General features: G+C 35.9%; 1 protein-coding gene across 2 annotated transcripts in view; it reads left to right on the forward strand.

Annotated features, from left to right (window-relative positions):
- Positions 1-13835, forward strand: part of GRIN2A (glutamate ionotropic receptor NMDA type subunit 2A) — a 506739-nt gene that overhangs the window by 288735 nt on the left and 204169 nt on the right. For both annotated transcript variants that reach the window (XM_031944719.1, XM_031944725.1), the window contains exon 4: positions 8474-9066. In XM_031944719.1, coding sequence (XP_031800579.1) covers positions 8474-9066 — 593 coding nt within the window. The remainder of the gene's footprint in view (positions 1-8473; positions 9067-13835) is intronic.

Raw genomic sequence — 13835 nt, forward strand, 5'->3', positions numbered from 1 at the left:
AGTTACTGGGGCTCAGTGAGCCTAACTAACTCAAACAATGTCATATTCTTTAGCAACAATAGGCATTATTAGCACCGGTGTCAGAGAAAGGATGCAAACCCATGTTCTAGATTCACCCAATTATTCTGGTTTCAAAATCTAGTTCTCTTTTCACAGCCTTTTACATTGCATCAATGCCTCCTGTAAGTTAATCAATTCACCATAATCACCAGACTTTTATTGAGCATCTGCTATATGCAATGCACTGTTCTATGTGCTGAGGGGCATAAAAGATGATTAAGACATACTTCTGTTTAAAAAGAGCTTTATATCACTCTACTAATAATAAATTGTTAGATTCCTGAGATCCGTTCTACTTCAAGATCAATGATCCTGTGATTATCATTGTTATCATAAAGATTGTGAAGATGGTAACAGTTGACAAGCAAGACATTCCTATGGGAGGAATAGGGGTTGAAGGGCCACTCTCTACTTTAGGAGAGAATAGCCATATCTGTGAGGTCCCAGAACCCTCACATTTGGGGGTTAGAACTGGCATTTCTGGGTCATTTTAACATTTCTAAAGGGTTTTACCTACAGTGTCTCATTGTGAAGCAGGAAGGTATGGAGAATTAGAGGACTTGGGTGGATGGATAGAGCCTTGGAAGATCCAAATTTGAATACTCTTCAGAAATTTGCTAGCTATGTGACCAAAGACAAAACATTCGATCTCTCTAATTTCTCCATCTGTAAAATGAGAAGATTTTATTTAATAGCTTCTGATGCTCTTTTATGATTCTTTTATGTTATGATCATAACTGGGGAAGAGCCATGTAAACAGGTAACTGCAATATAAGGTAGGATGTGATGAAATTTTTTTAGTGGTAAAAATAAAAGTATGGGAAACTACAGAGAGAAAAAGGTAAAAAAAAAGTTTTAAAAACAGGTGAAAATAAGATAGTTGGGAAAATTAGAACTGGGAAGTGGGAATCAGTCCTTACCAGGACTTGTTTGTCCTTTTCTGGTCACCAAAGCCCATATTGAGACCCTAGGATCCCACGTCCTGCTGTTTCTGAGGCGGTCCTCTGGCTTCCAATTTAAAACAGCTTGTTCTCTCTTCAACAAGGCAGGAAGGACAGGGAGGGAAGTGCTTTGCCTCAGAATGAAGTGGGAGTCTGAAATCTGTTCAATCTTTCACTGCAGGCAAGAAAATTGCACACGTCACTGAGTGTGCCTGGTCCCACAGCTGGCCAAATGGTCAGCCTGCCTTATAGATAAAGTTCAGCATGAATGATTTCAGGAAGAGATAAGTGCAGGAGACACTGACCCTACAATTGTGGTAAACAATAGAAGGAATGGTCTGTGGCTGGAATGACTGAGTAGCTCTATATATTAAAAGATGAACTCTTGGAGCAAAACCAGTCTTCAGCTATCTCACATCTACACATGAAAATATTCAAGAGATCTAACACTTATTGTTCTATTGTATCAACACTCTGCATTAATGCTTCATGATAGTTCTCCTCTTCTGGTCCTCCAATGATGATTCCCTTGGATGCTTTTATAACCATCATTCCTTTGAAGTTTCTCTTTGAGATATCAAAGTAAATAGAAACTGGTACACTGTGGTTGCAAGGAGGCTGAGGAAGTTAGGGACAATTTTTTCTCCTAGCTGAGAATTTTATCATATTTAAGAAAGTCAGTGAGATTTGCATATTGTATATTTGAGTCAACAGTAATAGAATGAATGTACTGGCTTGGGGACTTAGTGATTATTATCAGGGGTTTGAAAAAATCTATTGCAGAAACAGGGCAGAATCTTCCTTAATTTCTAATTGACATATGTGGCTGTGAGAACTGTGCATACAAATGTCTAGAATTTTTAGAAATATTTCTGAATGAACAGATGTGCAAATTGAATTTCCTGAGCTTGGGAGCAAAATGTAATAAAATAGCCCCTCTCAGTCTATATGTGGAAACATGTAGAGATACTTTTCTGTCTCGCTAATACTTAAAAGTTCATGGGCAAGCACATGTAATGTGATTTGAGACAGTTCTAAGCAGCACAGTTTATTATATTTGCTCATCCTCTGATTTCATTATTATTGTTTAATTATTTTCTATTGGAGGAAAACAGTGTATCCTCCAAAAAATCTCCCTTTAAAGTGTAAAAGTACATGAAAAGAATTATACTCAATTAAAAACTAAACATTTATAATAGAAGCTCTTAACCTGGGCCCCAAACTTTTTAAAACATTTTTTTGTTGTCTGTATTTTCATGAAATTGGTTTGCTTTGTAATTTAATATATTCTATTTATGCATTTTAATTCCTTCTGTCAATGGTCAATGTTGTTAGGGGAAATACATATGCACATACTTATTCATATATGCATATATACATACATACATACATACATAAAGTGGCCCTATAGTTGAACTTTGAAAGGAGTTAGGGATTTAATACATAAGGAAAGAAGAGAGTAAGTGTATGCAAAGAAAAGAGGATTACCTCTGAATGAATGTAATGTTGTGTGTAGAGAACAAGTGGCATAAGCTAGAAATTGAAGTCTAGAGTCCATGAAAGAGAGTAATATATCATCAGCATCAAAAGATAGACTGGAGTCAGGCTGTAAAGGGCCCTGATTGTCAAAAAAGATATTAAAAATTTCTACTATGTATTTCTATTTTATTGTAGAGCAATAGGAAGCTGCCAAAACTTTTTGAGCAAAAAAGTAACATTGATCTATATTTGGGGGGAATAATTTATTTTGGTATCCACATGAAGGATGAACTAGAAAGGGAAAAACAAAATAGGCAAACCCATTAGACAGTTGTTCAGTTAAAAGTAATAAAGACTTGAATTATTTTATTGATTGTGTAAATGGAGGAGACATTAATACAGGAGATGATATGGACTTTGCAACTGAATAAATATGAGGGGCAAGGTGAAGGAGACTGAATAGTTAACTATCTATCTCTATATTTAGATATATTTGTCTACATAGTTCTCTCTCTATATATAGCTCTATCTATATTTATATAGATATATCTAGCTATGTAGATCTATTTATCTAGATATTAGATCTATCTATGTGAATAGATAGATCTATATATACTTATTTCTATATGGATATATTATCTATATAGATCTACTTATATCTATCTCCAAATAGATCTACCTTTATTGATCAATCTATTTATCTATCTATAGCCCTTTAATTAGCTTAAGCTTGAGATAAATGCCATTGTTTTTCTGAGACAGGTTTGTGACTCAGAAACATCTTGGGAAAAGAAACATCAGAAAGAAAGAAAAAAAAGGAGAGGAGGTAAAAAGTGCCAAAAACAGACTTCAAAGTTTTGCTTAGGGTCAATATTTTTGTTACCATAATTAAACAAACAAACTAATAAAAATGTCAATCCCAATAGAAAGTGTATAAATAGTCAAATTGTTAAACCAATATAGAAGAAGGTTCCTGCCCAACTTGAGTTCCTAGAATACAATTTGCTTTAGTCTTTTTCAGCTACATATAGAGGCTGATCTTTTGGGTCTCTTGACTCATACTTTGACCACTGGTCTCTTGAAATGAGCATATCCAGATTTAAATAACCCAGCATTTATTAAGTGCCTTTTATATTATATGTCAGAAAATATGCAAAGAATGTATAGAAAGGTAAAAACCCAAATCAAAAAATAATCCCTCCTCTAAAGGAGTTCATGGTTTAATAGAAGGAGACAACATGGAAAAGACTTTACAGATAAGTATATAGGAAAACTTGGGTCTCAGTGGGAAGGCACCCAGGTTATATGACATTGGGAAAATTTCTTGAAGATGATGGAAATTTAATTGAGATTTGAATGAATTGAGGGAAGCCAAGTGGTGAATACAAAGAGGGGGAGAGTTCCAGGCATAGATCAGTCAATGAAAATATTGAGTCAGAAAATAGAGTGTCATGTTTGAATGGCAACAAGACTAATGTCACTGGGTCACAGAATATATGGAGAAGAATGAGTTGTAAAAAGAATAGAAAAGTAGAAAAGAGCCATATTATGAAGGGCTTTAAAAGACATCTAGATGATTTTGTATTTGATACTGGAGGGGATAGGAAGACACGGGGAGTTAATTGGATGGAGTGGGTGTTATGTGACATGGCCAAAGCTGTACCTTAGGAAGATCAGTTTGATAGCTGAGTAGAGGATAAATTGAAGCAGGGAGATAAAGGAGGCAGGAAAGTGAATATGTAGGTATGAGGTGATTAGTGTCTTCACTAGGGTAATGATAGTGTAAAAAAGAGAAATTAGTATATGCAAGAGATGTTATCAAAGATGAAATTGAGACATTCCTTGACAGCTGATTAAAAATGGTGGGGAGAGAGGAGTGATGACGTTTAGATTGGGAGCTTGAGGAACTTGAAGGTTGGTTGTATCTTTGACAGTAATCAGGAAATTATATAAAAGGGAGAGCTTAGGAGGGAGAGGAAGAAATGAATTCAGTTTTAGATATGTTAAGATTAAAATGTTTCTGTGACATCTAGTTTGAGATATATAATAAGCAGTTGGAGATGAGAGATTAGAAGTCAATAGATAAGATAGGGCTGGTTGAATGGATCTATATAGAGATGATCATTGAAACCACGGGAGCTGATAAGATCACCAAATTAAAGAGTATTTAGGGAGAAGAGAAGGTAAAGGACAGATCCCTGGGAGACATGCATGACTAGTGGTGTAATATGATGCAGATCCAGTAAAAGAGAGAGACAGAGAGAGAGAGAGAGAGAGAGAGAGAGAGAGAGAGAGAGAGAGAGAGAGAGAGAAAAGGAAGGAAAGAGAGTGGTTATAGAGGTAGGAGGAGAACCAGGAGAGGGCAGTGCTAGGAAAACATGGAGAGAAGAGTTTATCCTGTAGATGAGGATTATTGAGTGTAAAAGGCTGCAGAGAGATTAAGGATGAAGACTGAGAAAAGACCATTGGATGAGTATAATTAAGAGAATTGAGTAGTTTTGGAGAAAATAATTTCATTTGAATGATGAGGTCAGAAGCTGGACTAGAGAGTTACGAGATCGAAAGGAAAAACTAGAAGTACCTATTGTAGAAGACCTCAAGAAGTTTAGTCACAAAAGGAAGGAGAGATACAGGACAATATCTAATAAAGATGAATGGATGAATGGAAGCAACAGGGAAACATCCAAGTGAGAGAGAAAAATTGAAAATTAATGATATCATAGAGATGATAGGGCCAATTTTCTGAAGAAGATGAGATGGAATGAGGTCATTCATACAAGATGAAAGGCCACTTCTTTATGTGAAATGAGTGAAGAATAAGAATTATAGAAGGCATCTACATGACTGATGAGAGATGAAAAGCAGGAGAGAAAAGGGGTCTCTAGAATGGGAGGATATACACTATTTCTTTTGGCTAACAAAGGAAGTTTTTAATCACTTGAGAGAGTCATTTGAACTAAAGGGGAGGTAGAGCAGGAGGTGCTATCAATCTAGAAGAATCTTAGAGGTGTGAAGAAGGAGGGAAAAGGAGGGAAGGTTTTCACCTTGAAGAGAAATTGAGTTAGGAAGAGACTAAAGATAAAAAGTTGGTTTCCTAAGCCCACTTCACAGATGGCCTTGTTCCATCTGGATCCACCCATTCTTGCTTTGAGAAATGTCAGTTTTGTGGCTAATCTTTGAATGTGCATTTCATTAAGAGTACCACCTCCATGATGCATCTTTTCCTCTACTCCTTCCTCAGCTGCTAGTGTCTCCCCTCCTACAATTACTTATGCTTATTTTCTAGGTTCCTTGTATTAATTTTTACATGTCAATAGAATGTAAGCTAATTAATGTTAAGAGCTATTTCTTTTTTTGTCTTTATAGCTCCAATATTTACCAAGAATCTGGCCCATTTTTAAAAATTTGGACAATCCTTTAATTGCTTTGACATACAGAAAAGAAACTCTATGAATGCAGATCTGCCCCTGCTTTGCAACTTAAAAGCTTAGAGAATTCACCACTGGGCCAATGCAGTATGGGGCAGAGATATCCACATGAACAATACTCTCAAGCCAGATTAAGATGCAATAAGGAAATAATATAAAATACATTAAAATATAGATAACATTACATTTAAAAAATGTGTGGTGCCCCTGTTTCTATTTGAGTTTGCAGTCACTGGTGTAGAACATACAGAAATGATTTTAGAGTCATAGAAACCTGGAACTAGAACCCCCCTTTGACAGTTCTCAGGACCTAACACATAGGGGATGCTTAATAAATGTTTGTTGATTGATTAGAAATTCATGAGTCAAAGTTGAATTTGCAAGAGTTGGAATCTTCTTTGGGGACATATTCATAGACACAAAACAGATTTTGAAACTCATTTGTATGTGTTCATGTGTGTTGTCTGTGTTAGCTTCATGAATTTGCTGTATTCTAAATTCAGTATTTAAGACAATGATCCATGAATCATTTGGGAGTTTTATTTCTAGAATTTGTTTTTTTTTCCTTGGGGAGTTTTCTGTTAGAAAATTTTGGGGACGTAGAAAAAGAGCTCTCTTTTCTCTTAATATGGAGTTCCTTCTTCTGCCTATTGCAGACTCAGTGGTGATTAGAACTGATAGATACCTTAATGATCAATATATCCAACCATCTCAATTCAATGGCTTCTTTCTAGGAATCATTCTCTTTCTCTTCCTCTTTTAGAATGCAAGTTTTAAGTTGCTTTTGTAAATGATGCTAGTGAGTGAGTTCATGGGGACTTCTTTAATTATCTTTCTTGAGAAGGAATGGGAAGAAAGGAAGGTAGGATGGCCCAACCATTCATGAATCTGTCTAATAATGTCTAATAATGTCATTTTGTAGTCACCCAAGTTTTTTTTAACCCCATTGGAAATTTATTTGGGCTAATGTTTATGTTAAGAATTTTTGAGTCTAGCCAGAGATATTGAACACACAGGGACCAAATGCAACTAGTAAGCACTCCGAAATGGCTAAACATGATTCCTATTTGATTTTAATGTGTTGACATATCAATGAAAAAGAAATATATGAACTTGTTCAGTTTTATAAGAACATGTGGGCCTATAGGGATTCTTATGCATGGGTGAGTAGCCCTCATTTCTATTTAAATTTGATTCCACTGTCCTACATTAAGAAAACCACAGGTCCAGGCAATAAATAAGGAAGATAGTGGTAATATATGGCAGGTATGACTTTTTACTCATTCAGATAAATCCACTACACTAGAACATGCTACCAAGGATCCCCCTAAAATGGCTTTATGCAAAATAGAACTAAATGGGTCCTACAGTGCTCCTCATTCAAATGCTCAGTTTCCAGGCATGGTAAGTGAAGAATGAAGAGGAAAGCATGGTTGTATATCCAATGGAGTCCAGCAGGCCTCAGAAAAGAGAAAACCCAACCTTTTCCATATGACATTTAGCTCAGTCTCAAGCCAGGTCTTCCATTCAATTGGCATCTGACTGAACATCATGTAAATGAGTAAGCAATATGGACTAAGTACAGGCTATACTCAGGGTTCCATGATTGTGATTTTGAAAGAAATGTAAAAGCAGCAAAAGATTCTGTTTCTTGATTTCAAGAAACATTAGGTGTTTAAAAAAGATTCTCCATAAAACTTAAGAGCGTTCATTTAAGGAATTTTAAGAAGCCAACTGATGATCCATTCCCAGCGCCACCTCTGAGTGGTCTTACATATCACCATATAAACATATCTTCATTTATTATTGCCTGTTTATTTTGTATCAATTATTTTCCTTTAAAATAGTGATTCTAAACCATTTATTCAGTATATTATAGATCTCTTTGACAGTCTTATAAAACTGACAAATTTCTTTTCAAAATTGTTTTGAAGAGCATAAAATAAAATACATGATATGGGATTATAAAAGAAACCATTTATGGTGAAATATATTCATCAAAACACACACACACACACACAAACCCAGATCAAGATCAGCCTGCTGCTTGTCAACAGAAATTGTATTCAGGGCACTACAATAGTCATTGTCAATAGAGCACATTCTCATTTCCAATTAACAGTTGAGGAATCTGAGGCAAAGAGTGATTAGGTGACTATTTGCCCAAGGTTACACAACTAATGTCTCAAGTGGGATTTTTTAAAATAATTACATATCAATTGAAACTGAGTTAGATTTTCTTTTTGTTGAGGAAATCCACTTCCATCAGAATACATCCTCATGCAGTATCTTTGTTAAAGTGTATAATCTCAAGTGGGATTTGAATCAAAGTTCTTATGACTGCAAGTAAACACACACACACACACACACGTCTCAGTATTTCTCTGAATTTTTCATATTTGTTATTCTGGTAGAACAAAACATAAATTGTTAGATTCATACACCACAATTTGACCGAGTCATTTCTCAATTAATGGGCAGCTGTTTTATTTTCAATTGTTTGTTTCTTTATTTGGTATGGCTTCTATTGTGCCTTGTAACATCTTGGTTTTTCCCCCATTATAGGACCCGATGTCTACCTTCTTCCAGTTTGGAGCTTCCATCCAGCAGCAAGCCACTATTATGATGAAAATTATGCAGGATTATGACTGGCATGTCTTCTCTGTGGTGACTACCACCTTTCCTGGCTACCGGGACTTCATAAGCTTCATCAAGACCACGGTAGACAACAGCTTTGTCGGCTGGGACATGCAGAATGTGATAACCCTGGATACTTCCTTTGGGGACGCCAAAACACAAATTCAGCTAAAGAAAATCCATTCCTCTGTCATCCTGCTTTACTGCTCCAAGGATGAAGCCGTTCTGATTCTCAGTGAGGCTCGCTCTCTGGGCCTGACGGGCTACGATTTCTTTTGGATTGTTCCAAATTTGGTTTCTGGCAACACAGAACTCATCCCCAAAGAGTTTCCTTCAGGCCTCATTTCAGTCTCATATGATGACTGGGACTACAGTTTAGAGCAAAGAGTAAGAGATGGGCTGGGGATTATCACCACTGCTGCCTCCTCCATGTTGGAAAGGTATTCATTCATTCCTGAAACCAAGACCAGCTGCTATGGACAAATAGAGAAACCTGAGGTTCCTCTGCATACCCTACACAAGTAAGAGGATGGCTCTTTATTTCCACATGTGGATTGATGGGGTATAGTTTGGAATATGGATTTTTCTCTTTAGGTTAATTCTAAGCGGTAGAATGCCTTTTATAAAGCATACTCTTTCTTTTGGGGGAGAGCGTATGTAGGTAAAGAAGTGGTTTAGATACCGTTTTAGTCTATTTTAGCAATTTCCAATGAGCAAATTACCTTAATCATTGCAAAGAGCTTACATATATGTAGCTTTTATTTTTAGAAATATGTTCAAGAAATTTGCCCAGGATCCTGCTGCTAGTATGCATGTGTCTAGAGCAGAATTTGAACACAGATTTTTTTATTATTATTATAGCTTTTTATTTACAAATATATGCTTGAGTAATTTTTCAGCATTGACAATTGCAAAACCTTTTGTTCCAACTTTTCCCCTCCTTCCCCCTACCTCTTCCCCCAGATGGCAGGTTGACCAATACATGTTAAATGTGTTAAAGTATAAATTAAATACAATATATGTATACATGTCCAAACAGTTATTTTGCTGTACAAAAAGAATTGGACTTTGAAATAGCGTACAGTTAGCCTGTGAAGGAAATAAAAATGCAGGCAAACAAAAATAGAAGGATTGGGAATTCTATGTAGTGGTTCATAGTCATCTCCCAGAGTTCTTTCGCTGAGTGTAGCTGGTTCAGTTCATTACTGTCCATTGGAACTGATTTGGTTCATCTCATTGCTGAAGATGGCCACGTCCATCAGAATTGATCATCATATAGTATTGTTGTTGAAGTTTATAATGATCTTCTGATCCTGCTCATTTCACTCAGCATCAGTTCATGTAAGTCTCTCCAGGTCTCTCTGTATTCATCCTGCTGGTCATTTCTTACAGAACAATAATATACCATAACATTCATATACCACAATTTACCCAACCATTCTCCAGTTGATGGCCATCCATTCATTTTCTAGTTTCTGGCCACTACAAAGAGGGCTGCCACAAACATTCTTGTACATACAGGTCTCTTTCCCTTCTTTAAAATCTCTTTGGGGTATAAGCCCAAAATCAAAGGGTATGCACAGTTTGATAACTTTCTGAGTATAGTTGAACACAGATGTTGAATTTGGGGTTAGTAATGTTGTTTCTTACCATACCATTAATAATAATTACTCATATTTATATAATCCTTTTCTAGGGCAATGCATTTTATATAAATGATCTCATTTGATAATCATTGATATAAATCACTGTAAAGATTATACATTTTATATAATTCCACTATTTGAGCCTCACAGCAACCCTCTGAGAATGGTGCTATACCTGTTATCATTCTATTTTGTAGCCATGCAAACTATCTCAGAGAAGTTAAGTGACTGCCCCTGGTCACATAGTTCTAGTTTCAGAAGTAGAATCTGAGCTCCGGTCTTCCTAATTTCAGATATGATGCTTATTTGCTATGTTACATTGCCTTATCCTAAATCTGTGATCTAATGCCAAAATTGTTAGATCCATTTTACAAATAAAAAAACTGAGTCAAAAAGAGATTAAATGGCTTACTTCAGATAACCCAACTAATAAATAATGGAACGTCAACTTGAACTCAGATCATAAGGTCATAGATTAACGACCCTTAGAATTCATCTATTCCAACCTTTTAATTTTACAAATAAAGAAGCTGAGTATTATAAAAGTTAAATGATTTGCTTAAGCTCACACCGATTGATGTCAGTGTTGATATTTGAACCTAGATCTTCTGACATGATCTAGAATTGTTTCTCTTTTTACTACAACACACAACTCTGATTCAAAATATACAACAGGACTTGGTTAGGATTTATCTCAGTAATCCCCTTTCATGTGACTATATCTGTTCAGAAATTTAAATCGATATTTGTGGTTGGACTGAAGTTGGGGTTGGAAACACTATGATTAAAATACTGCTTCAGATGCTAGTTATATGACTCATTTACCCTCTGTGTGTCCCAGTTCCATCATCTCTAAAATGAGGAAGTTGTAATCAATGGCCTGTATGATCCTTTCCACCTCTTAATTTATTATGCTGTGATCTTATGAATTTCAGCTAATAAGAAATGTTTAAAAAGAGATGCTAAAACTGACTCTCTTAAATGAGAAAATTCTGGGATTCCCCTTGTTCTTTTCCTCCAGAGATATTGTGTACAAAAGAGAACAATGAACATTATCAATTGGACAGCACAAATGTTGTCTTACGTTTATCCTCAAACTTCTGTTGAACTTTAAAACCTGTTATAGTTTAGTGATATTACATAATATCACCTAATAATCTTGCTTAATATTAGATTGGGGATTGGGGGTGACATATTCCTTTGTTTTTGAAATCACAGGCTGAAAATGAAGTCATACATTTTAAGAATTGCATTGCTTTCCCCTACTTCCTTTTCATGGTGATCTTCTTAAATTTCCAGTTGTCATTTTCTATATTCTGAATCATTTCTAAATTCTCAGGAAGTACGCTCAGATGAATTAAGGCCTGACACAGATACCCATGTAGAAGCGCTGTTTCTACATCCAACTAGACCCAAAGAGAAGTTGGACTAATGAGTTCTCTCTGCTGATAATGAAACTTGCCCTACAGCTGGAATATCTGGGAATTTGCAATTTTGATAGAAACATTAGTCGATTTGCAGGCAATGGAAATATAATTTTTATGAGGGGAAAAGAAGCAGTGAGTGATGAATGGCTCACTATTCAGATTTCTTCACAATTATCACCCATTGGCTCCTTCTCTAAAAAATACCTGCTGGTATGAAATCTGGCTATATTATTTCCAGAGGTTCTGCTTTTGAATGCAGTAATTTTATAAGTGGCATTTCAGTCTCATGGAAGCAATATATCAAGTGTTGTAAATCATCTCTGCACCAGTATCAAGTCTACTGAGTTAGCATTTATTGAAATATCACTCATTCTGGGAATAACTGGTATTCACCCAGGAGATATAGTTGGGTATCAGCCAAGTGTCCCTCTCTCTTGGTTTATTCACAGGTGTTATATTGCATCTAGGCATGAAACAGTTCTTTATTCTATCCAGTGAAGATTGAAATCCAGGCTTCCTCCCTGTTGACTTCAAACTCAATAAAGTCTAGGGAAAGCCACTAAAAGAACAAGGAGCTGGAGCTGTGGTCCAGACTGAAGGATTTGATGATAGGCTGAGATAAAAAGCATTTCTTAGTTTGGAGCAGTGGTTCTCAAACTTTTGTTTTCACTATCTTTATCCTATTAAAAATTATTGAGGATCTCTTCAAAGAGTTTTTGTTTATCTGGATTATATTTATAGACATTTACCATATTGGAAATAAAAACTAATTTTGAATTTGTAGACCCTCTAAAAGGGTTTCAGAGATCCCCAGGATTTTCTAGACCATACTTTGAGAACCACTAATTTGGAGAATCAGAGAAATTATGATCAAAGCTGATGAGAAAGCACAGAAAAGTAAATAAAGAATTATTTAACTGGATTTCATCATATTAGGGGTACTATACTCCTAACCTAAGGAAGGTATGCTTCAAAGTCTAAAAGAGGTACTTTTAAGAAACATAAAATATTTTGGTCTTTACATCTCAAGGAATAATCTTTTAGGACTCACTAGCAATATGCTAATTAGTGCTCACATTTATATGATCACCTTAAGCTTTTCAAAGTTCTTACAGTATTTTAATTGTTCCTCACAGAAACTCCATGAGGTGGATGGTCTTAGTATCTGCATTTTACAGATGTGGAAACTGAGGTTTTGAGGGTTTAAGTGACTTATTCAGGATATCAGAGCTACTAAGCATTTGAGATAGGATTTGAATGCAAGACAACCGTATCCCAATCTAATTCTTTATTACATCATGTTACTTCTCATACCAAATAGCAAAGTAGTTCTGTGATAGATTTTGAAAGGAAGCTGACATGTTTTAGGGAAATGACTGACTTGTGGAAATAACACTGGGGGATGGGGAAGGTATGTCTTTCTACAAGAAGTTCATTAGTGTCTTTGTTTGAAGTAGGGTATTGGGGGCAATATCATGTCGTATTCTCATGAAATTTGTATGCAATTAACAATGATCTGTCCTGCTCAGGGTTGAAAATGCAACCTAAAATTTGACTGGAAAGACCTGGAAATGAAATCATTATGGTCCTGTTCATATTCCTGGAGTTTTCACCATAGTAAAGGGAGCAGGGGAAGGACTACAGATAAGGAGGATATTAGAAGGGGAAAGAGGTTAAGTTCTTTATGTTGAATATTCTGGATTTTACAAAAAAGCACTTTGAAAAAAGCAGTCAGCAATTTTTGAAGTTCAAAAATAACTCAGCCATATTATGCAACACACTCCTTGCTACTGCAGTTATTAAACATCTGTTCTCCCGCCAAAGCACAGAACATATCCATGGGTACCTTCCATTAATGTGAATGGAAGCTCTTACCTGCCATGATGGAGCCCATTCAGCTTGCCCGGAAAACTTGTCCATTTCATGAGTTGATAGGCTTTTGGTGCAGGTCCAAATGAAGAGGAAAATTGCACAGATTCAGAATTGCACAAATAAAACCATTGTCCATATGTAGAACTGTTTCCACCATTTGCATCTAATATGGTTCAAGGTAGTCAGGTGTTAGCCATTATGTTGATCCCCACACAGAAACTCCCCTCCCTCCACTATATATATATTAGATAAGAAAGTTCATCTCTCTCCTTCTCCCTCCCTCCTTTCCTCTTCCCCTCTCCCTTCCTGTCCCTTTCTCCTCTCTCTGTCTCTCTCTCTCTCCCT

The sequence above is a fragment of the Sarcophilus harrisii genome, chromosome 1 (assembly GCF_902635505.1).
Source record: "Sarcophilus harrisii chromosome 1, mSarHar1.11, whole genome shotgun sequence".
Lineage (NCBI taxonomy): Eukaryota > Metazoa > Chordata > Mammalia > Dasyuromorphia > Dasyuridae > Sarcophilus > Sarcophilus harrisii.